We start from the raw sequence: 24,827 nt of genomic DNA, 5'->3' as shown, positions 1-24,827 counted from the left end.
CACACACATACAGTACATATGCAGATGTATAGCTCCTCAACGCTTGTGGGTAACAGACTCGTGCTTTAATACAAGGCTGAAATGCAATAAAACATAGTTTTAGAGGCAATGGCTGATAAATCAATAAGGTCGCTGCAAGGTGGTGATTTGTCACTCAAGATTTCCAGATGTCATTTTACGAAGCCGGGTAGTTTGTGAAAAAGCACGCCCGTTGTTTTTTTCCTTAGATGCGTTCCTAAAAATGGGGGTGGCTAAACTTGGTGGATGTGATCCATGGCAAACTCTTTGGGGCGGCATGGTGGGTGGGCCAAAAGAAGCTATGCGCCTCACACACTCTCACACTCCTGCAGAAGCAAATACTCATAGGCAGTGAGGAGAAATAGTTAATTCTCCCTTCTCTGCTTATCAAGTGATTAATTTGAAGGGGGGAGGGAGAGGAGAAGGAAATTTGCATTTCCATCAGGGCTCTTTGTGTCTTTGTTCAGAGTGAGGACAGGGTAGAGAATTTTATTTGGGAGGAGGCCAGATTCCCCCACCTTAAAAAAAAGCCAACAAAACTAGGGACCTAGGGTTTGATGCAAACTTCATCATCTGACTTCCGCTGACAGAAATGTCCCTTGAATATGCAGCAGGTTTTTGATCTGGTGCACGGATCTTGCCTGTGGATTGTCCCTTCCTCCTTCAGCCCCCACACCCATGCTGCTTGGGAGGGTCCCCCAACCCTCAAGCACTGCACAAAGTAGCCCTTGGGCTTGTACTGGGAGAGGGAAATCCTCAAAATTTGTCTTCCCCTCCACCAATGGGAATTCCACTTAGGATATTCCTATTTGCTAGAGTCAGGTCTATGTCCACCCCTTAGTTCCCTGTTCTTGTGGTTCCCCCTTGTAATTGGTAATCCTTTAGTTGAGTATAATGTCCACTGTAAATGCCTATTTTCCCCCAGGGTTGGAGGGTCTGTTATAAACTCTTAAATTTTAACCAGAATTAATGTTCCTTGAGACTTCATTTGTCTGCATAGTTTTGTGGTAGTAAAGGCTCCACATGGTCACTTAACATCCTACTTTATGTGGAGATCCATTTATGTGAAATAGTCACAACTTTAAAAAAATATTTCCAAAATATATTTAAACCCAAAAGTGAGAGACGTACCATTCACTGCTGCGCAAAAAGAGTCTGACTTAACGTATACCAGGTGAGAGGCTGGTTTTGATATACAAGGTTAGAGGATGATGCCAGATTGGCCCCATGCTTTGAAAAGCAGAGTTTAATAAGAAGAAAAGGAAATTTCCATGCTAAGTAGCTTTGGTTATATTGAACCCTTTAAAATCAAGCCCCATTTTTTAAAGAGCCAGTTGAAAAATACATCACAAGAAAAAAGATCAAGTAACACAAAATAGTTGGTTGATACAGGCTGGGATATCAAGACTTTTTGCAGGCTAGTTAGTCATCCTTTAGCCCCATTGAAATCATTCAGACTTGTTAGTCATGACTGCCTTGTTTGACTTACTTTGTTGGAGTCCAATACGCATCAGTTAAGTATAATGTTACATGACTAAGTAAACTTAAGAGTGTTTACTTAATTAATCTCTATTAACTAGATTAAAAAACAACAACTTGTGTTTAGACTGTATATTTGTGGTAGACTGGATATTTTTTAAAAGTTTCTGTTTGTTCTGAAATACCAATTCCCACTTACTGAAATACAGTTTTTGAAATGGCCATAAAGATGGGCAGTTAAGTTGCCAGCTATTGTGGTGGGGGGTTTTTTGTGATGTGCATCCTTGTCCATTTTTTAAATTGGACTGAGACCAACCCTTTACTGAGACCAACTCTTTTAATACTCAGTGGTTATGTTATAAAAAATGCTGATAAAGGCAAAGGTGGAATTCAACATCACACTGATCTGATCATTCTGCCCCAGTGGAAGCATTTCTGCTTGGTGAGCAAAACAATATTTCCTCTCTACCCCACCATGCACTGTTCTGGAGCATGGAAAGGAGGAAGGGGAAAGCCCTGTTGTGCTAGCAGGAGTTCTTGTGCACTTCACTAGTGCACTAGGCTAGTTGAATCTAACCCCTAGTTTTTGCGTTTATAATAACATAAAAGTACAATATATTATGGGGTTGCTTTGGATCATTTGCCGAGTCTTATTTGCTAGGTGTTGTCCATACAATTCTTATTGACTGCGACAGAGAGAATGAAATGCCTTCAGTTGGTTATAAGACCTATTATGTTAAAAGTAAAAACAATTATTCACAAACATTTCTGAAAACTAAATTGTGGATTAAGATTGAGAAAATTATTTCATGATGGATCAGCCTGCTTGAAGGGCCAGTAGCCAGAGGTAGGAAGACACAACCAAGTTCCTTGAATTGAAACCAACATTTTGATGTGTCACTTAAGAGCAGTCCATGCCTATCAGTACAGTGGTACCTCAGGTTACAGACGCTTCAGGTTACAGACTCCGCTAACCCAGAAATAGTACCTCGGGTTAGGAACTTTGCTTCAGGATGAGAACAGAAATCTCGCAGCGGCAGCACGGTGGCAGCGGGAGGCCCCATTAGCTAAAGTGGTACCTCAGGTTAAGAACAGTTTCAGGTTAAGAACGGACCTCCGGAACGAATTAAGTTCTTAACCCAAGGTACCACTGTATTGGCGCAGGAGACCTCAGCCATGAACGTGCCTTATAATATTCACATTGCTGATAAATATGTGTTTCTAAGTGTCCACTTTTTTGGTGCAGTGAATGCCCTTATGCATGCTCAGGGAGCTGCTGATTCTAGCAAATTCATAACTTTTTTGAATTCCCTTTGTTGTTATTTCAACTGAGCCTCGCCTATTGGAAGAACAGTTATGAATTTGCTAGAACCAACAGCTTCCTGAGCATGCATAATCTCCTTGGAAATCTACATTTCAAGGAAGGATTTAGCAAAATGATGTCAGCCAAGTGGATAAATCTCCAAGACAGAACTGCTGAAGCAATAAACTATATAATGCTTCTGATATCTTTATTAAGAAACCTGTAAAGCAGTGGCATGACACTGACCAGCTGGCACCGTCTCTGCCAAGTTCCAAAATGGTTTTACATATATGAAATGCAAAAGTTATCTCGGCTGCTAACAAAATAAAGGCAGTCGATTTAAATGTTTTGCAAATTTTCTGTTGCACCAATGCTGACCTCTTTGAACTGAAGATACTAATTATTATTTATTTATTTATTTATATGCCTCCCATCTGGCTGAGTTTCCCCAGCCACTCTGGGGGGCTTCCAATCGAGTGTTAAAAACAATACAGCATTAAATATTAAAAACTTCTCTATAGGCAAGAGTTTGCCCCAAAAGTATTTGCTGTGGGACTTTTCCATGTGAGATTGCTACCAAACCAAATTAGAGATGCCTAAATAACTGTGTGGTTCAGAGACTGTTCAGGTATTTGCTTCCCTCTGTACTTGCTGAAATTGGGAGGTCAAAGTTATTTAAATGTGTGACCTCCTTTATTCCTAGATGCTGAAACTTAAAGGAAAGTCTGTTTAATTGTCCAGGATTAGAGGAATGTCATGTTTGGATAAAGTGGTCTCCCAGTTCATGCATTTATCTCTTTAGAGAGGAAGACCACAAAGCCCCGAGGCCTGTTCCAGTCTCTCAGAGAAGCAAGAAAAATAGAGTAATTGCTGGACAGCTTCTCTGGCACCTCTGTTCCCATAGTTCAAGTAGCTGCTAAATTGTGAATGCAAGAAAGTGGGATAAGGAAGGGAATGTATATGTTTCCTTGGAGGGAGGAAACATTTTCCTCTTGAGCTATGTTTCCCATTTCTGAGATGTAATGGAGTAGTCTCAAACCCTTAACTACCGTATTTTTCGCCCTATAGGACGCACTTTTTCCCCTCCAAAAATGAAGGGGAAATCTGGGTGCGTCCTATTGGGCAAATGCAGGCTTTCGCTGAAGTTTGGAGAGCGAGAGGGGTCGGTGCTCACCGACCCCTCTCGCTCTCCAGGCTTCAGGAAGACATCCGCAGCCTAGGCAGCCCTGCGGGAGGTCCCGCAGGGATGTCTAGGCTGCGGATAGCAGCCTGCTTCCCGGAGCGTTGGGCGCCCTGAAGCAGAGCACCCCTCGCGCCCGGCAGACATCGGCCAGCCCCACAAGCTTGGGGGACAGCAGGGAGGCGCAGCGCCGCCATCCCGCTGTTCCTCGACCTGGTTCGGTTTCCCCGACCTTTATTTTTCCTTTATTTCCCCCCCCCCAAAAAAAAAAACTAGGTGCGCCCTATGGGACGGAGCGTCCTATGAGCGTCCTATGGGACGAAAAATACGGTAGATCTGTGTGCAAAAATATATATATATTAAAAAATCAGCCAGCAAGGGTAAACAAGATCTGTTTTTCCTTTTTTTATTAGCCCTTTATCCTGGATTTGACTGGAGAACATACTGAACACACCTATGGAGGTGTGGAATGCTCAGTCTGCATACAAGTGGAGGGAATGCAGATGATTTGGAACAGTCAGATGCAGATGACTCCTTGTAGGAAGATTGTCACTATCCCCCAAGAATGTGCTATCCCCCACAATGCCTCTTCTCAAATCAAATAGACTCTTAACGCTTATATCCTCTTACTTCGAAATGCCCTTTTATATGTTCTACCTGAGGTATGAAAGTTAATGTGACTGAAGAGATCTTATAATAGCTTGCTTGTGGTGTGGGTAATATACCTCTCCATATTTTAACACAAAGTATTTGGTGTGAACACAGCTGTAAAGAACAGCCTAATATTAAAGTTTTTATAGAGGAGTGACTGACTATTGAATTACTTTAGCGCCTAGAATTAAAAGATGGTTGCAGACATGAAAATACCTGCACTTTGAGTCTGGTTTCTCAGATTACCCAAACTGATGCAAAGCTAACACACTTGCTAAGGATGCTGTAGTCTCTGTTCGCTCCCTCCCATTAAAGAAAAGGCTTGCATCACGCAAGTGGCTCTCAATGCATGGTCTGCATCAGAACTGCAAGCTTTGGGGTTCATTCTTGCAATAAAGGTTCTCCAGGACTGAGGGTGTATCTTACAATGTACCTTTTAATAGTGGCAAAATAGTTGTAGCTTTTTATCGACATTTCATTGCGTGCACACGTGCACTTTTTGCAAAGTGCAAGTTCTTGACGCTTAAGAACTACCAAGCTTTTTGTAGTTAGCCTGTTTTCACAAGTAGTTGTCTCACCTTTGTGTAAGATAGTTTATTATCGATGTGTAAGCTTCCTTCCTCAGAATCGCTCAGGATAGTATCCCATGAAGTTTATTCAGGAAGATTCAGGAATGTCCTTTAACACTAAATCATAATCGTTTCTTTTTGTCAGGGCTGTTAATGATCAGGTCTTATGGTGGGAAGCTTTTAAAGCACTTTACTGTACATCCAACAGTAACAATGATGGGTGTGAGATAATATAAAGTAAGTGCCTTTACAAAATGGCAGCACTTGCTGTAGGGGAGACGAAATTATTCTAAAGTGAAACACTTAATAGCAATCAGTGGACTGGAAGTGTATAGCTTACCCCATAGCCTTCTAAGCAGCTAATAACAAAGATTACATTTCATTCTTTGCATGACCTATAAGAATTATGTGCAAAAGGGTTAATCAGTAAATACATTCTACCCATATTTTGTAAACTGTTTCCAAGAGTACTTAATATAATTCGTATTTAATATGATTTTTTTGTGCAATGCTAATAAGAAAAGCATTTCGGTGGAAATTAAGTTGTTTAAATCTCTGGTTCACACATTTTAATGCTGCTTTGTTACCTTTTAGTGTCTGCTTTTTTTAAAAAAGCTGTATTTAAATGTACATGGTGCCAATGTGATATAGTAGTTAGAATGTTAGACTAGCACCTGAAACACCATGGTTCATATCCCCACATAGCCATACAACTCACTCTGTGACTTTAGGCCATTCACTGTTTCTCAGCCTAACCTGCCTCCTGGGGGTTATTGTAAGGATAAAAATAATGAACCATTATTTGCTACCTTTAGCTCCCTGGAGGAAAAGTGGGATATGAGCACAATAATAAAAGAAATACTTCAGTTCCTTTTAAATACGTACTGTTGTAACCATTTTTGCAGTGTCTTTAACACAAAGGGAGGTGAATTTAAGGAAGCGTATAGAAGGAAAGTTCCCCATCATTGTCTTCCACTACAGTTGCAGTTTTCCTTAGAGGCTTGCAAGGCAGTGTCTATGCACTGTGTGAAAAGGGGGTGTGGTGGGGGCTATTGAAGAGAGCAAGAGATGGGGGACATCATTTACGTATCTTATTGTGCACCTCACTATTGTGATCCAGTGATGGGTACAGTTCGGTGTACCACTGAAAGACTATTTTGATGTACTCCACTTAGTTAATATTATTGCCTTAGACACTCCAGGAGAAGATGAGGACTTTGAAGTGAGCTGGGCATGTTTAGCCTGGAGAAGAGGAGGTTAAGGGGTGATATGATAGCCATGTTCAAATATATAAAAGGATGTCACATAGAGGAGGGAGAAATTGTGTTTTCTGCTGCTCCAGAGAAGCGGACACGGAGCAATGGATCCAAACTACAAGAAAGAAGATTCCACCTAAACATTAGGAAGAACTTCCTGACAGTAAGAGCTGTTCGACAGTGGAATTTGCTGCCAAGGAGTGTGGTGGAGTCTCCTTCTTTGGAGGTCTTTAAGCAGAGGCTTGACAACCATATGTCAGGAGTGCTCTGATGGTGTTTCCTGCTTGGCAGGGGACTGGACTCGATGGCCCTTGTGGTCTCTTCCAACTCTATGATTCTATGATTCTAAGTGGGTGCAGACCTTCCCTGACCCTTTCTCCCTTTCCCCTCCCTACTGCAGAGGAGTGTAACCAGAGTAATTGGGGTTTGCTGCTTCGGGTGTGATGAGGGTGTGAGCATTCCCCCATGCTCAGGATAGGTTTGCTCTTAGGTGAAAGGTTGGGCTAAGCAGGGGTCAGCAAACCTTTTCAGCAGGGGGCCAGTCCACTGCCCCTCAGACCTTGTGGGGGGCCGGAATATATTTTGAAAAAGAAAAAATGAATGAATTCCTATGCCCCACACATAACCCAGAGATGCATTTTAAATAAAAGGGCACATTCTATTCATGTAAAAACATGCTGATTCCGGACCCTCCGTGGGCTGGATTTAGAAGGCAATTGGGCCAAATCCGGCCCCCAGGCCTTAGTTTGCCTACCCTAAGGGGTGTGCATGTGCATTCACCTGTCTCCTAAGTGAGAGGTGGAATGTTGGGGAGCTGTATCTGTCGTGAGAGCATGAATTCAGCTCACAAATATATATCAAGTGGAATTGGGGGCGGCATTGGTGACTGGTGTTTTCTTATTGTTCCATATTTTTCCTTTTTATTGTACTTTTGCAGTGTACTTTCATTGTATTTTCCTGTGTTAATATTCTGTTACTGCTTTGGGGACCTGACCAACCAATCACCCATTCACTTGCACACATGCTTCAGCAAGAGTTGCCTTGATACAGGTGTCCCCCTACATGATGGACTTGTGCTTGACACAGTATACACGTAGCACTGGGAAATAACTGAATAATTCAGTTCAGCTGTGGAAATGGTGGGATAGAGCTGGAGAGTCCAGAGCTCGTCAGTGAGAGTAGGGGAAGCCCCAAAGGAGACCAGAGGTGCAGTGGGGCTTTGTTTACGCTGCTCAGCCTTCCTGCTGAACAGCTGATGTTCAGGGTAGTCCAACAGCAGGAGCTGCTGCTTTCCCTCACATCCTCCAGCCGCCTGCTGGCCTCAGAGCTTCAGTTCTAGTTGTGGATATGTTTGAATTGAAGAGAGAGCAGCAGAGAGGGCGTTTCGAGGGTGCTTCCCACTTACACAATTTCACTTATACGCACATAACCCCACATAAGTGGGGAGTAGCTTGTACTCTCTCTAGTTTCTACCCGCTTGCCCTTCTCACATGCTGCATAACACAGCTTTTCCTATTACTCAATTGCTGTTACTGCAGCAACAGATGAGCAAGAATACAGGGTTTGAAGGAAGAAAGTAATGAAAAAGTGATCATCACAGAGATACAGGTTCCATACATTGAGGATGATGTTGAGTCTACTGCATTTCATGTGAAGAAGAGGGAGCCTTCAAGTGATCTAGCATACTGCTCAGATAGGTGCTTGGGAACTGGACTCTGCATGGTTCCCGGAGGCATTAATCTTTTAAAACAACACACCTCTCTTTCTTGCTCTAATTAATCCTTTAAGCAGTTTACTATTTGACTGTATGACCAATGGAAACCAGAAAACTGTGTGTGTTTCGGGGAGAACCTTGTCCTCCAGACTCTCTACACTTGCTGTGTATTGATAGGTTAGGCCAAGCTGTTGATGGATGTCTGATTGAGGAACTTTTATGTATATAATTGATAACTTTTATCTAAGGTGGTAGTGGCCGGTCAGCAGTGCTTTGGGTGGGGAGGTCAAAGTACTGCTAACAGCCCTGTACCAAGTCATGATCCTTCATGCCCAGCCAGTACTGCTTTTTGGGAATGGGTGGCACTGTGGTCTAAACCACTGAGCCTCTTGGGCTTGCTCATCGGAAGGTCGGCAGTTTGAATCTGTGCAACGGGGTAAGCGCCCGTTGCTCTGTTCCAGCTTCTGCCAACCTAGCAGTTTGAAAGCATACCAGTGCAAGTAGATAAATAGGTACCGCTGTGGCGGGAAGGTAAACAGTGTTTCCATGCGCTCTGGCTTCCATCATGGTGTTCCGTTGCACCAGTAGCAGTTTAGTCACGCTGGCCACATGACTTGGAAAACTGTGGACAAACGCCAGCTCCCTTGGCCTGAAGCGAGATGAGCGTCGCACTCCATAGTAGCCTTTGACTGGACTTAATTGTCCAGGGGTCCTTTTCCTTTTTTCCTTACTGCTTTTTGTGCCATATTCATCTCAGCTGAAAAATGCCCAGGAATTGCCTGCAGTTTGCTAGCTTATATCTCACAGTTATTTCAATAATCATTTGTCCTGCCAGAAATTTGTTTTTATTATGTGGATGTGCCACCCTTCTTCAGTGGAACTCAGTACACTGCCAAGTGGCCTCCCTTTCTAGCTTCAGGAAGGGTGGTGCATTAAGTGTCCCTGAGTTGTGCCTTGTGCCCATTGAATAGGTGTCAGAGTGATTCATCTGGTTAACTGCTTGCTGGGTCAATTCGAGTTCTGCCTCATGGACAGCTACTGAATATTGAGACGAAACACTGTCAATGCCCAAAACGTAAAGTCCCCATAACAGAATTCAAGATCAGGAGCAACTCTCCTGGGCGCATTCCTTCCCAGTCTTCTTCCCCATTGCCCCACCACCTGATTCCCAAAAGTTCCATTGCTTTTCCATAATGGGTTTTTAAGTTTTCATGTTTGTACTACTTACACAGGTGCTAACATACCTACTGGTGCCATTTTCCACACACAACTGCTCTCCTTGGTGCTAGGTGAGGCTGTTTGGGAATTTGTCTGCAAAGTGGAGGGAAAGGAGGATCTTTTTCTGCCTCCCCATTTCCAGCCACTCTCTGAAGACTGGGGGGGAAATCCACATAAGAATATTAGCGGGGCAGGCAAGGGAAGCATGGCTTTGTTATTTGCAGTCTTTAGATGAGGACTAGACTGTATAGGGATGCGGGTGGCGCTGTGGGTAAAAGCCTCAGCGCCTAGGGCTTGCCGATCGAAAGGTCAGCGGTTCGAATCCCCGCGGCGGGGTGCGCTCCCGTTGTTCGGTCCCAGCGCCTGCCAACCTAGCAGTTCGAAAGCACTCCCGGGTGCAAGTAGATAAATAGGGACCGCTTACTAGCGGGAAGGTAAACGGCGTTTCCGTGTGCGGCTCTGGCTCGCCAGAGCAGCAATGTCACGCTGGCCACGTGACCCGGAAGTGTCTTCGGACAGCGCTGGCCCCTGGCCTCTTTGAGTGAGATGGGCGCACAACCCTAGAGTCTGTCAAGACTGGCCCGTACGGGCAGGGGTACCTTTACCTAGACTGTATTATTATTGCTATTATTATTATTAATATTAATATTATTATATTGTCCCAGCTGCTCTGGGTGGCTTCCAGCACATAGAAAAACATAAGAAACATCAAACATAAACAACTTATTGATGAAAAATAAGCGTAGGATTTTAGCTGGAGTTCATTCATTTCCAGTCTTTCTTTTTTTAGGCGCTTAGACATCCTGTTGCGGCGCCTGCAACCTAGGCTTAAGGGGCCATTTGGCAAATAGCTTTTATATCTGAGTTTCCAACACTGGTTTGAATTGAGCAATCTCTGGAGGGGCTCAAAGTCAGCCAACCTCCGCTTCTCAGAATTCATTGACATGTGCCTATAAAAGTGGTTTCAATGTAGGTCCCTAACAAGTTACTGATTAGTGGTGAGAATTGATTGCTTCTTTGGCATGGGATCCAATGAAAGCAGTCTTTCCACTTTACAGTTATTTCTGGCTCCGCCTTGGACAGCCACTGCCTGCTCGTTTACCCTTTTCCATTATATCATTTTCTTTCCCCCAGCCCATCATGTCTAGCTGCTTATAGTTGCCTAGCAATGAGAGTGTGGAGAAAGGAAACTAAAGCAGTAACTTATGATCATATTCCTGTCCTATTTATCGATCCACCAAGGAACCTGCCCTGTCTAGTCTAAAATATCTATTGTTAGTCTGGCTGCTCTAGAATCCACCCTGAAAATTTGATCCGTGTTGTCCCTTTTTGACATGGCAGAAGATTAAAGTATGGCAGCCATATACAAAATCCTAGAAAGCAACAAATGTTTGGGGAAGGTAATGTCTTTCCTCATCTCTGAAATGAATCAATATAACAAGCAAAGCCGGTTGTAATTATTACAACATTTTGATTTTATTCAGCCAAATGTTCTCAAGTGCATTATGTCCAGTGCAAAAGCCAGCTCATGTTTTTGGTATTCCGTATTTGGTTGCTAATAAGCAGAAGTATTGCATAGCTAGTAATTTCTACTAATCTGTTGGGTTGAGGGACAATCACACATCCAGTTACTTTATTTCAGCTTGTTATAGTGTGTTCTTTTTAATTCCTCATCCGTTTACTTTGCCATGAATTATTGTAGTGATTAATCAGCTATTGTTTATGTCAGTAGTTTGCCAAATTTCCTTTGGCATATGTATTGCTTCAATCAATAAAAGGTTTTACCATCAAGTAAATAATGTCTTTTCAGAGAGCCTTGGAATAAAATTCCTAGATAAACTTGTACTGTCTGAAAACACAGCCCTGCTGTTCTTTAAGTTTTATTGTGAATTTGAGTGAAAGGAGGGAAGCAGGTTTATATAAATTGTTGCCTGTGTATTCTGGCCCCATAGCTTGCGCAGAATTCTTTTCCATGAGTACAGGGCACTTAAAATTCAAGGAGGACCCTGTCTTGACACTGCTCATAGGGTGCTGAAAAAGGAAGGATATCTTGATGTGTAGTTTCTTCACCACTACCACCAAGTTTACATTTCGCCGCCCCTGCTGCCTCCTATTAAAGAGTCCTTTAACTTCTAACTTAGTTTAATAAGGCTTCAGAAACATTAAAGTCCCAATAAGCTCAGTTTACTTAACTGTTGCTCCACACAAAACTTTTACTGTTTTGGAAAAGGCACTTTTAAGTAGCTTGAACATTGACCCATAAGAGCAGCCTAAATAAACCCAGAGTATATTCAGTTAAACCGATTTCCCTAAGCAAGCCAATACATATTTTTAAAGTTATGTCAGAATTCAGCTTCTAGTTATATTTGCAGACTTCTCTTCTGCCTTTTCTTCTGGAGAGGTCCAGGTATGCACTCTAATTTCCACAGTAGTCTAGTTCCTTTCTCTTAGTGTTTCAGCTCTTTATCTCCTCTCTTACTCCAACTCTTCCCTTGTATATTATGCCAATTCCTCCTCCTAACCTCTTTGTCAGTCAGAAGGAAACTATACTCCTTGATTAGATTCCATTTCCCCTATTTTGTTATATTTCCTCCCCATGCTGCCTCTTTTATCTTCAGATTTCATTCCCCTATAATTACCAAATTGTACTTTCAATCCTTGTATTCTTTGTAATTAAACAGTCTTTTTTAAAGAAAAAAATTAACCATTTTATAAGCAAGACAGAACATAGTGAAACAATTTCATCTCTATATTATCCATCACCCCTTTCACTGTTCTACCCTCACTCCACCCCTGAAGAATTTGGACACATCTGTTGGATGCAAGGCTTCGCTATCCACCAATTCAATTCTTTGGGTGATGTCTTGAAGATTCCTGGATTTCTGATCTGTACTTATGTATGTTGATTGTTGGAAGCTTATTAGCATTTTCATGCATGAAAAAGAACTTGTGAAAGGGGCTGGATTGCAGGACTGACTGGCTACCTTGCCAAGCCAAAATGTCTGAATCCCCGATGCTGATAGATAACAGATCTGGAACGAAATACAGACCTGGAACAGACCTGCCGCTTGTTTAGGTAGTGCCTTTGCTTCTAAGACTTCACTCTGTGTGTGCCTGTGCCAAGCAAGGGCTTTTGCCAGCACACCCAATATTTACATTATTATTATTACATTATTGATAGTCCCTCAGTTCTACAAATGACATCCACCACCACCTTTTTCACTTGGCAAGGAGACTTGCGAGCAGATTCCTAAATGTGATGTGGCGGGAAAGTTTGAATAATCCAGATCTCTCACACCCTTTTTTTACACTGTTCATCCCTCCCTTTAAGGCTGATTGTGTCTGCCCAGCAACCCCAGTCTTGGTGAAGCTTCACCAGGAGAGATCTACCCTTACACGGCTTCTCTTTTCTATCACCTCCGTGTTCATTATTTTCCTTGGTTTGTGTCAGAAACTCGAGGGAACATACATACTTCCCATTGTTAAGATACTTCAGGGGGGTTTTCACCACTTGGGACAATTCCTGTAGAACTCAAAATGTATCTCTTGAGAACCATACACTGCAGGGCTCAAGGGAATCTAACAAGTTATATACAATGGTGCCTCGCAAGACGAAAAGAATCCGTTCCGCGGGTCTTTTCGTCTTGCGGTTTTTTCGTCTTGCGAAGCAAGCCCATTGACGGAGTAGCGCTATTAGCGCTATTGACAATTTAAGGGCTAAAAGCGGCTTTTTAAGGCTTGGGGGATTAGCGGTTTTGCTGCTAAAATGCTTTTAGCAGCTTAGCGATTCAGGAAAAGGGGTTTTGGAGCGGAAAAAAAATTCAAAATTTTTCATCATTTTTCGTCTTGCGAAGCAAGCCCATAGGGAAATTCGTCTTGCGAAGCGCCTCTGCAGACGGAAAACCCTTTCGTCTTGCGGGTTTTCCGTCTTGCGAGGCATTCGTCTTGCGGGGCACCACTGTACAGTCATACCTCGTGTTATGGCCGCTTCAGGTTACATGTTCAGGACCACGGGAAACCCGGAAGTACCGGAACGGGTTATTTCCGGGTTTCGCCACATGCGCAGAAGCGCCAAATTGTGCCTGCGCAGACACAGTGCTTCAGGATGCGAATGCTGCGGGTTGCAGATGTGCCTCCGTCGCGGATTACAACTGCAACCTGAGGTTCCACTGTACCTACTTTCGGTTCCATATTGTACTATATTCTGTATGGGAATAGAGCGTACTCTGCAACCTGGTTTTGTGGAAGGGCTGGTTATCCACAAATAATTACAGTGGTACCTCGGGTTACATGCGCTTCAGGTTACAGACTCTGCTAACCCAGAAATAGTACCTCAGGTTAAGAACTTTGCTTCAGGATGAGAACAGAAATCGTGCTCCGGCGGTGCGGCAGCAGCAGGAGGCCCCTTAGCTAAAGTGGTGCTTCAGGTTAAGAACAGTTTCAGGTTAAGAACGGACCTCCAGAATGAATTAAGTACTTAACCCGAGGTACCGCTGTACTGTAGAATGGCCCCAAGATCATATTCTCGGGCCATAATGACTGCCCAAGAGTGTAAACGTACAACTTTTTCTCTTTCTATTGTCTCCTAATTGTCTGTCTTTCCCTTGTGTGACTGAACCCCGCCTCATTTGCAATTGGAGTTTGCCTCATTGCATTGCAGCCTCTCTCACCGCCTGCCAGATCCCTAGCACCCTTTGCTCTCCTTTCATACAGCAATAGTAATGGTTTCCCTCCTGTTAGCTGTTGGTGTGGCTTACCGATGTACCTGCTCTGCGTGACTGTAAGTCTGCAATAATTGCAAACTCTGGAAATTGTGTTCTGTTGCTTATTTTCCCCAGTTTGCAATGGAAGAAGCAATGTCTCAGTGCTGCAGAGTGCCTCTAGGCTCAGGATCTTGAAAAGGACACTTGTGGTAGTGACATTTGTAGACTTCTATTTATGGGTGTGTGTGTGCGCGCTGGAACACATGTTTAACAGTACCAGGTTCTACGCTCAGGCAGGAATAACCAGTTCCTTAAATATAAGATAGGGCACACCAGAAGTACACGTGAAAAGGGTCTCAGGGTCTTAGTAGAGCACAAGCTTAACATGAGTCAACAGTGTGATTCAGCAGCAAAAAAAGCTAATGCTATCTCAGTATAGTGTCCAGATAAAGGGAAGCATTCTGCCTTGGTCAGACCACACCTGGAACACTGTGTGCAGTTCTTGGCACCATAATTTAAGAATGATGTTGACAAGCTGGAATGTGTGCAGAGGTCAGCCTAGATGATCAAGGGTCTGGAAACCAAGCCTTATGAGGAACAGTTGAAGGAGCTGGAAGAACTTTCTGATAGTAAGAGCTGTTCGACTGTGGAACAGACTCCCTCTGGAGGTTTTTGACTCTCCTTCCATGGAGGTCTTTAAGCAGAGGTTGGATGGCCATCTGTCCTGGAGCTTCAGTTGATATTCCTGCATCTGTTTGTTTATTTTGCATTGTGGGGGATGGACTAGATGACCCTACAGAGTTCCTTCCACCTCTACAATTCTGTGATTTGAAGTGGGTGGCTGGAAGAGGGGGACTGCCTCCTGTGAACCCAGCATAGAAATGCAGTGGGCTATTGCTGTCCCTCCTGTTAGTTCTCATGCAGACTAATAACTTTTGAGGGCTAATTTGCTCATCTTATTTACTCATTTAATTACTTATTCCGTTTATGCCCTGCACCCCCACCATCCAAGAGCTGCCAAGGTAGCTATCATACAACACCACTAAAAATATAAGAACCATTAATTTCAACAGCAGCACGTGCAGAAGAAACTCCATAAAATAAAACTGCAACATGAGCTTGAAAAACCTGGATATTTATTTTTTAAAAAACACATGTGCCTAAATAACATTAGTGTAGATTTCAGGCAGCTCTTCCTGAGGAATGCATTCATCTCCGAAGTTGGGACTCCTGAAGCAGAGCCTGGATTATGGTCTTGGTGTTTGGGCAGCCTGTTACAGGAGAAGAGCCAGTATGGTGTAGTGGTTAAGAGCGGTAGACTCGTAATCTGGTGAACCGGGTTCGCGTCTCCGCTCCTCCACATGCAGCTGCTGGGTGACCTTGGGCCAGTCACACTTCCTTGAAGTCTCTCAGCCTCACTCACCTCACAGAGTGTTTGTTGTGGGGGAGGAAGGGAAAGGAGAATGTTAGCCGCTTTGAGACTCCTTAAAGGGAGTGAAAGGCGGGATATCAAATCCAAACTCCTCCTCTTCTTCTTCCAAGGAAGTCCAATTAATAACCTGGACCTTTGCAGGAAACCCAGACTACATTTCAGATGGCTACACAGCTGTCTTCGTGTTAAGCACCTGAGCATGTGTTGCTGGTTATTGTATAATGTCCTACAAGAAAAAAATCATGTATTATTTTTGGTAACAAATTTTAAACTTTCCCAAGAAAAAAACCGTCCGTTCATGAAACTTAAACTATAGAAGAGAGAATCTAAATCCAGATCAGAAGATTTCTTACGATTGGTGTTGGTTAAGATTCATAGATGGTTAAGATTAACTTGTGTTTCGAGGAAATATTAATATCTCACACAAGCTTTGTGTAAAAGCTACTGTCTTCTGCTTTTGTAACTGTGTGTTGAGAAGATACCCAGCTCTAATAAATGAGATTGTTTACGGTTCAGTTTTATCCTCAGTGCATCATTTCTCGTGCTGCACTTGTAGAGGTTTCACCATGCTTGAAACAGTCAGCAGTGTGTCTGAATTCTCATGCCGTAAGGGTTAAAGGCGTCTCTTGTAGTGAGAACTGAAATGTTGTCTTCCAGTTCATGTGCAAAGGCAGAGTACGGTTTCCATGGTAACTCATGGAATAATGTGTTTCATGTCTTCCTCTTGCATTCTGATAGTAACATATCCCTGCATGCAAAATCTTCAGAGTTGGATACCACTGTAATGGAAGGAAATGCATTTTATTTTTTAAAAATGTGCAGCATTTTGTAAATCTTAAATTAAGAAACATAACTAGAGCAAGCAAAGCAGGTCAGTGGTCCTGTATAAATTGCTCATGGGGCTAAGCCAGTATTTCTAAACCCACGTTTCACCTGTGATATTTAATATATGTTTTCCCAATCTAGGTGATCACAGTTTGGGCAGAAATAGATTTTAATGTCATAGAAATGCAGCCTTCCACAAATAGGTTGTCTTATTTTTCCAAAATAGAAGCACACTGGGGATAAACAAATAATTTCAGAAATTAGATGGACCTGTGACAGGATAATAATAATAATAATAATAATAATAATAATAATAATAATAGTGAAGGTTCCGGGAAAGGAAGTCTGTGACATGGGTGTGCATCTCCCTTACGCAGCTGTGTGTCAGCCTCGCCCATCTTGTTTGTGAGGGAAACTACAGGTTGGGTTTCCCTTACGTTTTCAGGGTCCTAGAGAAATGCAGCTTTCTTTTACCTGGCTGTAAAATTGTCTCATTTGATTTGTGCAATGCTGGGTTTTTAGTCTGAGATGCTAAATGGAATATGCTATCATGAAAGCAAAAATTGTGGAGATGGGAGGGAAACTTTACTAGGCAAAAGGCAACACCCTTGAAATTTGCAGGGTGGGGTTAAGCCTAAGGTCTCAGAGAGTATTATGCCTCTAAAATTTCTTTTAATAGCTTATAGAACGGTGGCTGCAAATGTTTGCGCATGGGAATGAATTTATATGTGTGAAGAATTTTCACCTTTTCATCTGGCAGTGGCTACCAGGAGATGATGTCACCTTGCAGCCGATTGGTTGTTTCAGTACCTAGTGCAGGGAAGAGAGAGAAGGATGCCGGCACAAATCTCCGTGGTGGATCTATGGTGTTTTCTGACAGTTTTTCACAGAATATTTTGATTAGCACTGAGATTTTCCATCCATGTGGCCATGTGAGCAAGTGAGAGTATCTTAGTGCAAGGGCATTGAGAGCTGTCAGAGGAATGAGGCGGCTGATCTGCAAACGGATCTGTGATTGTAAGTGCTGAAATCAGGGTGGAAGAAATGAAGCAGGGAGTGTTAGTAGACACACTGTGGGAGGAGGATGTGTAGTAGAGACGGCAAGCATGAGTAGTAGAGAAGCAGAGGTTTTGTTCTCTGTTAAAATGCTGGGAATGAATTTAATTGCGAGAGTTCGGTTTTAGCAATAAATTAGAAATGGACAATACTTGCCTTGTAAAATATTTTTTCTTGTTGAAATACTAGGATTTTTAAAATGCCCCCCCCCCCATCATTTGCAAAGCCATTATATGAAATGAAATGACTTTCCCCCTTTTCCTTTTTATTACTTGTCTACAGCTTTGAAGACAAAGGGCGTAATAATTAGTATTGATTTTATTTGATTTTTGGCAACTTCCGAGTGAATGCTGCTTAAAAGGCACTTCTTTCTTTTTTAAAAGGATTCTAACACAAGATTTTGTTTTCAAACATCCTTTCCAGATAAAAGCTTTGATGATGAAGAGTCAGTGGACGGAAATAGGCCATCTTCAGCTGCCTCAGCCTTCAAGGTTCCTGCAGCCAAAAAACCTGCAACTCCCTCAAATACTTCAAGAAAGCCAGGTTCTGCTGGTGGGCCTAAGGTTGGAGGTAAAACCAAACTATTGACCCTTGAGTCTTCTTCCCCATTCCCCCTTTTCTGCCTTTCTTCTCTTTGCTGACCCTGTCTCAGCCATAATTCATATTGAGGAACTTTGAAGGGTAATGTTTAATTCATAACTGCAGTATTTTTTGCAGACCTAGAAAGTGTGAAGAACCTTGGCAAAGTGTGTGCATACATGAATTAGTGCATGTGTGTGGATGTAGATGATAGTCCAGTTAATATCCAGTTTTTAAATGCTTGTTTTGTATTGTATCATTAGCTGTTCACACTCTTGTGAATAGTTGAATTTACATTTTATATTTACTTACATTGCATAGTGATGAATCTAATGCTTTAATGCATTACTTGATACTGAAACATCCCTGCTGTTATCTAAAAACTAAGAAACAGGTAAATAATCTCTTAAGTGGACTCAAGCCATTTGTTTGAGGAGGGGGAAATGTAGACCACACCACAGTGCTGTGATATTAATTCCTGTGTAAGTGTGGCAGATTTGGTTCATAGACAAATCTGTTTTATGTATTTACATGCATGTCCCTAGGAATTTTAAGTTGGAAGACATTTATTTTCTTTTGAAATGGCTGGAAACAGGACTTTCTAAAGCAAATAACATTTCTCTTACTGTGATCATTTAAGTATAATCAAAATTACAATGGCAAAATTTAATACAGGCTACTGATGCAGTGAATTTATATTTAAGATGCAGTTGTCTGTCTAAAAGGTTTAGTTAATGTTATATTTTCCATTTTGACTTTTATTGTGTGGTTTTAAATTGTTACAGAAGTTGCATTATGAAAGCTGGAAGGATTGTTACTCATGTTTTCTGTGTGAACCGGGTAGCTCCTTAAGATCAGCTGGGGCTTTGGTTCTGAAACTTATCTGGACCACACTTTCAAAATAAGAATTTGCTCATGCCAGGCCGAGTTTTTTATTGATAAGAAATTTATTGGAAAACACAATTAGGATTGTACTCCATATCACTTGATGCTCTTGCTCTCATTTTGAAAATATATCTATCCTTATTCTTCAAATAAATAAATTATAATTGATACTATGCTATACTACATTACCCTAAACTGAAATGTTTAACAGTTTCTTTGATTGTCCTTGATTCTTCTCACCACGCTTGCCATCCTCTCCTCCCACACCAGTGTGGCACACCACACCCTTGGGGAACCGCTGATGTAGGACATGAATGCTGCAATCCTGGGCAGGCAGTTAAACATAACAGTTGTAAAAAAAAGGTTACATTTCCATGTATAATTCTGTATAGCACAACAGGTGTGCACTGGATGCTGGGTGAAATGCAAACCCCAAATTTTTCTTTGTATACAAAGCATCTGAGTTTACTTTTTGGTAAATTCTTAGCATTTTCCTCTAGGTTTTGTCTGAATTATTCTTTATTATAATTTCCTCTGAAATTTTGTACCTCATTTCTTTTCTTTTCTAAGATTTGGCTTTATAGATACTAGATGTTTCAGCAAAAACCAAACCCATAGAACCTTCATTCAATACTTCCCTGGTTTTTGTACGTGTGATGTAAAACAATTCACCTCTACTTTGTGTAGTAGAGTAAACTCATTTTTCTGATAATGCATAACCCTGGCAAAGAAAACAATAACTTTAAAACATGCACGTGTAACTTGGGTTGGCATGGTTGTTAAGCCAAAATAGGTAAGCCAAAATGCACTGGTACATGAGCAACACACTGGTGTTAGCTCAAAGTGGTAATAATCAAAATTGGATGTGAATGTTCATTAGTATGTTGAAACATTTTGCCATTGGTGGAAAGCTGTCTTGCCTGCAACACCTTTCTACCAACATGGAAACAAGTATCTCAGTTTCCCTTCTCCTCAATGACTATATACATTCACACCTCAGTTGTCGAACGCAATCCATTCTGGAAGCCCGTTCGGCTTCCAAAATGTTCGACAACTGAGGTGCAGCTTCCAATTGGCTGCAATAACTTCTTGCACTCAAGCGGAAGACGTGTCAGACATTTGACTTCTGAAAAACTTTCAAAAACCGAGAGACCCCAGAAAGTCTTAATAAAAGGCATGACAAAAATTGTGTCTAAAAACTAATTTTTAATCTGTATATGCTCAGGTGTATACTGTATTTTTTTGTGTATAAGACATCCCCTATTTTGGGAACCCCAAATTGAGAAAATGGGGGGAGATGGACCAGAGTTGTTGAGTTTTGTTTTTGTTTTTGAATGCCCCCAAGATCACTCACCTGATGCTGCCAATTGCACGCGTCGCAGAACAAAACAAGCTCCCCGCCAGCAGCCGCCAGTTGCACACACAATTGGCGCAGGCACAGCCAATCCGCAGCAGCCCTTGACGCAGCCACCCAATTGTCGCACCAACAGCCAATCCTAAGCAGCCCTTGACGCAGCCACTAATCACCCACCCAATTGCTGCTGACAAGCTCATGTTTGCAGCTGCAACCAATCCCCGTCCCGCATATGCACTATCCGTGTAAAAGACGCCCCCGATTTTTAACCTTATTTTAGAGTAAAAAAAACATTGTCTTATACACGGAAAAGTATGGTAATCTTCTCTCAAAAGTTGGTGAATCCAGAGACCTCGAATACAACAAAAACATGTATTCAAAATAACTGATATGGCATATGTTCTCATTGGTGACACACACATTTTACGTTCTCTGTTGCGATGGAGCTTATTGAGCATGACTCCATTGACAGCTACTCTAGTTATATGTCACCGCCCATGGCTTCATTTCTCATGTCACATTAAACCATAGCAGATGTTCCTGCGATATTCCCTAGAACATGTCTTGTTGTGTCTTCCAACCCTAGGTTGACTTGTTCCTAACAAATGACCATGACAAACTTGCTATGACTTGTGGTTTATTTGGAGGAAATAAAACTTGAACCTGGGTTTGGAGGACATGGCAAGCCAGGCTCTGACTAATTTTGCAGCAGGATTGGAGTGCTATGAGAGTATTTGAGCTGCTGGTTCACACTGACACGGACTATTTTTTTTAATTTGACATCTCACCTATGTAAACTCAGGTGGTAACCATTTCTAATCTGATGAGTTAAAACATAAATGTGGGCATAGGAATTTAGCATCAATTTGGCTTAGCATGTTGTGTGAGCCAGATCACATATCTCTTACGTTCTTCTAATTTAAACATTTGCTAGAAGTCGCCCTCTAGCAAAGGTGTATGCACTCAAGTGTGGAAAGAACATTGCTATTTTTATTTACATGCAAAGTTATATTTCACCTAGTAGTTCACAAACATGTTGTCTAATAAGTTTAATGAGTTACCTAAAGATATGTCAAGTGGCATTTTAATATACAGAATTAGTTAAAGCATTTGCTTTCCTAAGCTTGAAACTAACACATTTTAGTTGTCTAATCTTTTATATTACAGGCTTTGCATTTTAAGGCCTGTGTTAACGTATTAATTTACAATACTTTTAGCCCAGTGCAAGTGTCAGTTTTCATTCCTTTTAATAACTACAACAATAATATGGATTCCTCCAAATGTTGCTTATTTATTTCTGCAGACTGCTGCAGTATCTGTTTGCTATCAGACTTTCTGCCTTCAAGGAACTGCCTAAATTAACTTGTTCTCCAAGAACTTCTGGAACATTTCACATGGAACCCTGTACACTTTTGAGGAATACACACTTGATTCATGAAGATCATTTAGCTAATGTCAGGCCTTACCATTGTCTCACGTGAGCTTTGTGTCACATGAACACACTGGTCATGTGTACTGTCACAGAGTGCTCTCTTGTGATTCCACACTACAATACTAGTAGGAGTGGACAAACTATGATTTGGGTAGGTCTGGCCACTATTACACATTACCTTACTGGGGAGTTGCTAATAAAGTTCTCAAGAACCACTGGAACAGAGTTTAAAAACACTGCCATAAATATTAAGCCATGGTTAGAAGTTGGTTTATATTCTGAATTGTTAACCATAGTTTCCCAATTCTGATGAAATGGGGAATTTTGTTAATGGAAGACTTCCTGGTTCCATGCTCACACATGTGAACCAAGGAATGAATGTGGAGCCCATGTCCATAGCAGCTTGTTGAGCCAATATATGAGCCAATATATGCAAACACAGCACCGTTTCATCGTTCATTGGTGATAGGCCTCTTTGAGCCACTTGTTGCAATTGGTAAAGCCAGCTTTGTGTAATGCTTCTAACTGCTGAAAATGGAAAACATATTTGGGGCAAACTCAATATTGTAAATTCTCAGTCTCTGACATAAATCTTTTTTTCATCCATGCAACTAAATTTCTAATTTTGACCTTTCTTAACTTCCCGGCTTATATAGAGTGTCACTTTCTTGGGCTGGAGGCATTCTTCCTCCTCCTTTAGTTTCATCCTAATCACTGCCGCCTAATTCACTTCATTGGTATTAATTGATGAACCACATTAAGAAGCACAATAATCCTTTTGCTCTTTATATTCTCACCCTACTTTTCTTTATCTTTGTCTTCCAGTCTGTCTTGCCAGTGATTCCAGCTTTTATCCTTTGTGTGTTAGGGTTGGAGATACTAGACTTTTTTTCTTTCTTTTGACCTTTGAGCATGGGAGAGCCACAGTTGTTGTCATCATTTTTGCCCACTGCTGAGAAGCAGAATAAATTATGGAAACTATGCAAATCTACATAATTATATGGGTGACAGAATTCAGGTTTTCTTGGTACAGAATTTGTTGCCCTGGCAGGGAAGGCTGGCATTCTTGTAAATATTCAGCAGTACCCTGTGGTAGTTCAAGCATTTTAAATTGTATCTTACGTAATAAAATAGTAATTTAATCAGTCTTACTGTTTCTTAACAGTAGCTTAAAATCCCCGGTAAAATACATGTTTTTGTTTTTATTAGACCAAAGCTTTATTGAATATAACAAGCAGACATACAAGCAAACATTTATGCAAATATATATAATTGCAGTCTTATCACTTACAGGCACCACCAAGGAAGGAGGAGCTGGTGCTGTTGATGAAGATGATTTTATAAAGGCATTTACAGATGTTCCTACTGTGCAGGTAAGGTGAAGTGTGTTTTGTTCATGATAAGATTTCAGTTTGGGAGCACTTAATTTTTTTTGCAAATTTGCTTTTCACAGCACTCCTCTTTTAATAACCGAATGTTTACTGAGTTCCATGGGCTGCCTTGAACTCGAGGAAAGGTGTGCTAAAAGGGTTTGAATGAATGAATTTTCTTTTGGGGAGGTCTGGTAGCTGAGTTAAATTCTCACACTCAGGTGTTAAATTATAAATATATTTGGGAATAATCTTCCATATCAGATTGAGTAGGATGAGAGTGAAGGGTGCAGTTTAGCTTACTTGCATGAACTTGTGTGGCTTGAGAGAGTTTTACTGGTCAGGAAACTGTAGGATAAGACTCTGACCACATCTGCTTGTGGCATACGACAGCTATGGTAAAGTGGATTAATCCTAAGTGGCTTAAATACATATTGTGGAGGAGTCTGTCTTGAGCTGGGCATTGGACAAGGTAGTGGTCAAGGCCTTTGCAGCTTATTTCCCTGTAAATAAAGAATTAGCTGAAATTTCACTTATAAAATTACATGGTTGTAGTGTTGAACCATAAAGGTACATTCCTAAGTGCCAGACTAAGCAAAATGTATTAGTATATTTTAAGAGCAAATTTCAAAAGCAATTATGCTTTTTAAATGGAGGCAAGCAGGTGACTTGCACACACACACACACATATATATTTGGGGGAGGGGGGAGGGGAAACAGCCTAACAAAATAATCCTTAAATTCTGTTTCGGTCATAGGTGTCCTAGCAGCATTGAGACAAGGCATCTTATGTGATAAAGCAGTAGCTTTCATTGTTTCTCTGCTCAGCATCCTTCTGAGAGAGTGCATGTGTGACACTCACAAATCTAAATTCCTACAGTCAAAACATTATGCATAGTGTGTTTCATCAGTCTATAATAATTCTACCTATACTTCTTCATTAGGACAATAGAATAGATATAACACAGCATGTAGGAATTGTTAGATAGGGGTGGGGCAGAGGCAATGTGAGGAGCCAACAATTAAGCACAGACCATGCTGGAGACAGCACATGCTTCAGCCACGTTTTAGGAGTCTCTCTGCAACAGGAGGCCATCTGATGAAATTACACTACATAGTTTTGGAATATTAATGGTTCTTATCTGCAACAAACATACAGTCATTTTAGTCAAGTTCTGTTATTTCTGATAAATTGTTTGGCTCATTGTGGCCTCGAAAGTTTCACCAACAACAATCCAGTATACCCGGGCCTTTTTGTTTAACTACATCAAAATTGATTTTCACTAGCTCTAAACTGTTTGTGTAAATGGTGTGAAATTAAAGCTTAAACTGTATTGATGATCATTGCAGCGGGACTTCTATAAACTTTTCTCGTATGGATACGTAAGTCCTTCCTGTTCAATTAGAACACAGTAAAGCAAACCATTTTAGCAAGCACTTACTGTTATTATAGTACTATTATAGTAAGGTTGACATTTCTAAAATATGCATTGAGAAGAAATACAGGCAAACTCCCCACTTACATGGAGGTTACGTTCCGGGCTGCTGCGCACCTAAGTGAAATTGCGTAAAGTGGAGATCACCCTTTAAACACCCTCTGCTCTGCTCTCCCTTCAGTCCATACCCAAAATACTGTATCCCAAAATACCCACAACTAGAATGGAAGCTCTGGGGTCAGCAGGAGGCTACAGGACATGCAGGAAAGCGGCGGTGGCTGCTTCGCTACAGCGCACGTTAGCTGTTAGGCGGGGAGGATGAGCAGTGTAAGCAAAGCCCATCTGTGCCTCTGGTCTCTTTGGAGCT

At 41.6% G+C, this 24,827-nt stretch overlaps 1 protein-coding gene across 50 annotated transcripts in view; it reads left to right on the top strand.

The window, feature by feature from the left end:
* Window positions 1-24,827, top strand: part of CLASP2 (cytoplasmic linker associated protein 2) — a 121,775-nt gene that overhangs the window by 33,501 nt on the left and 63,447 nt on the right. For all 50 annotated transcript variants that reach the window (XM_083406923.1, XM_083406911.1, XM_083406918.1 and 47 more), the window contains 2 exons: window positions 17,828-17,974; window positions 22,948-23,027. In XM_083406923.1, coding sequence (XP_083263049.1) covers window positions 17,828-17,974; window positions 22,948-23,027 — 227 coding nt within the window. The remainder of the gene's footprint in view (window positions 1-17,827; window positions 17,975-22,947; window positions 23,028-24,827) is intronic.

The sequence above is a fragment of the Podarcis tiliguerta genome, assembly GCF_965153285.1.
Source record: "Podarcis tiliguerta genome assembly, chromosome: 12".
NCBI lineage: Eukaryota > Metazoa > Chordata > Lepidosauria > Squamata > Lacertidae > Podarcis > Podarcis tiliguerta.
This window is presented reverse-complemented; position numbering and strand designations above follow the sequence as displayed.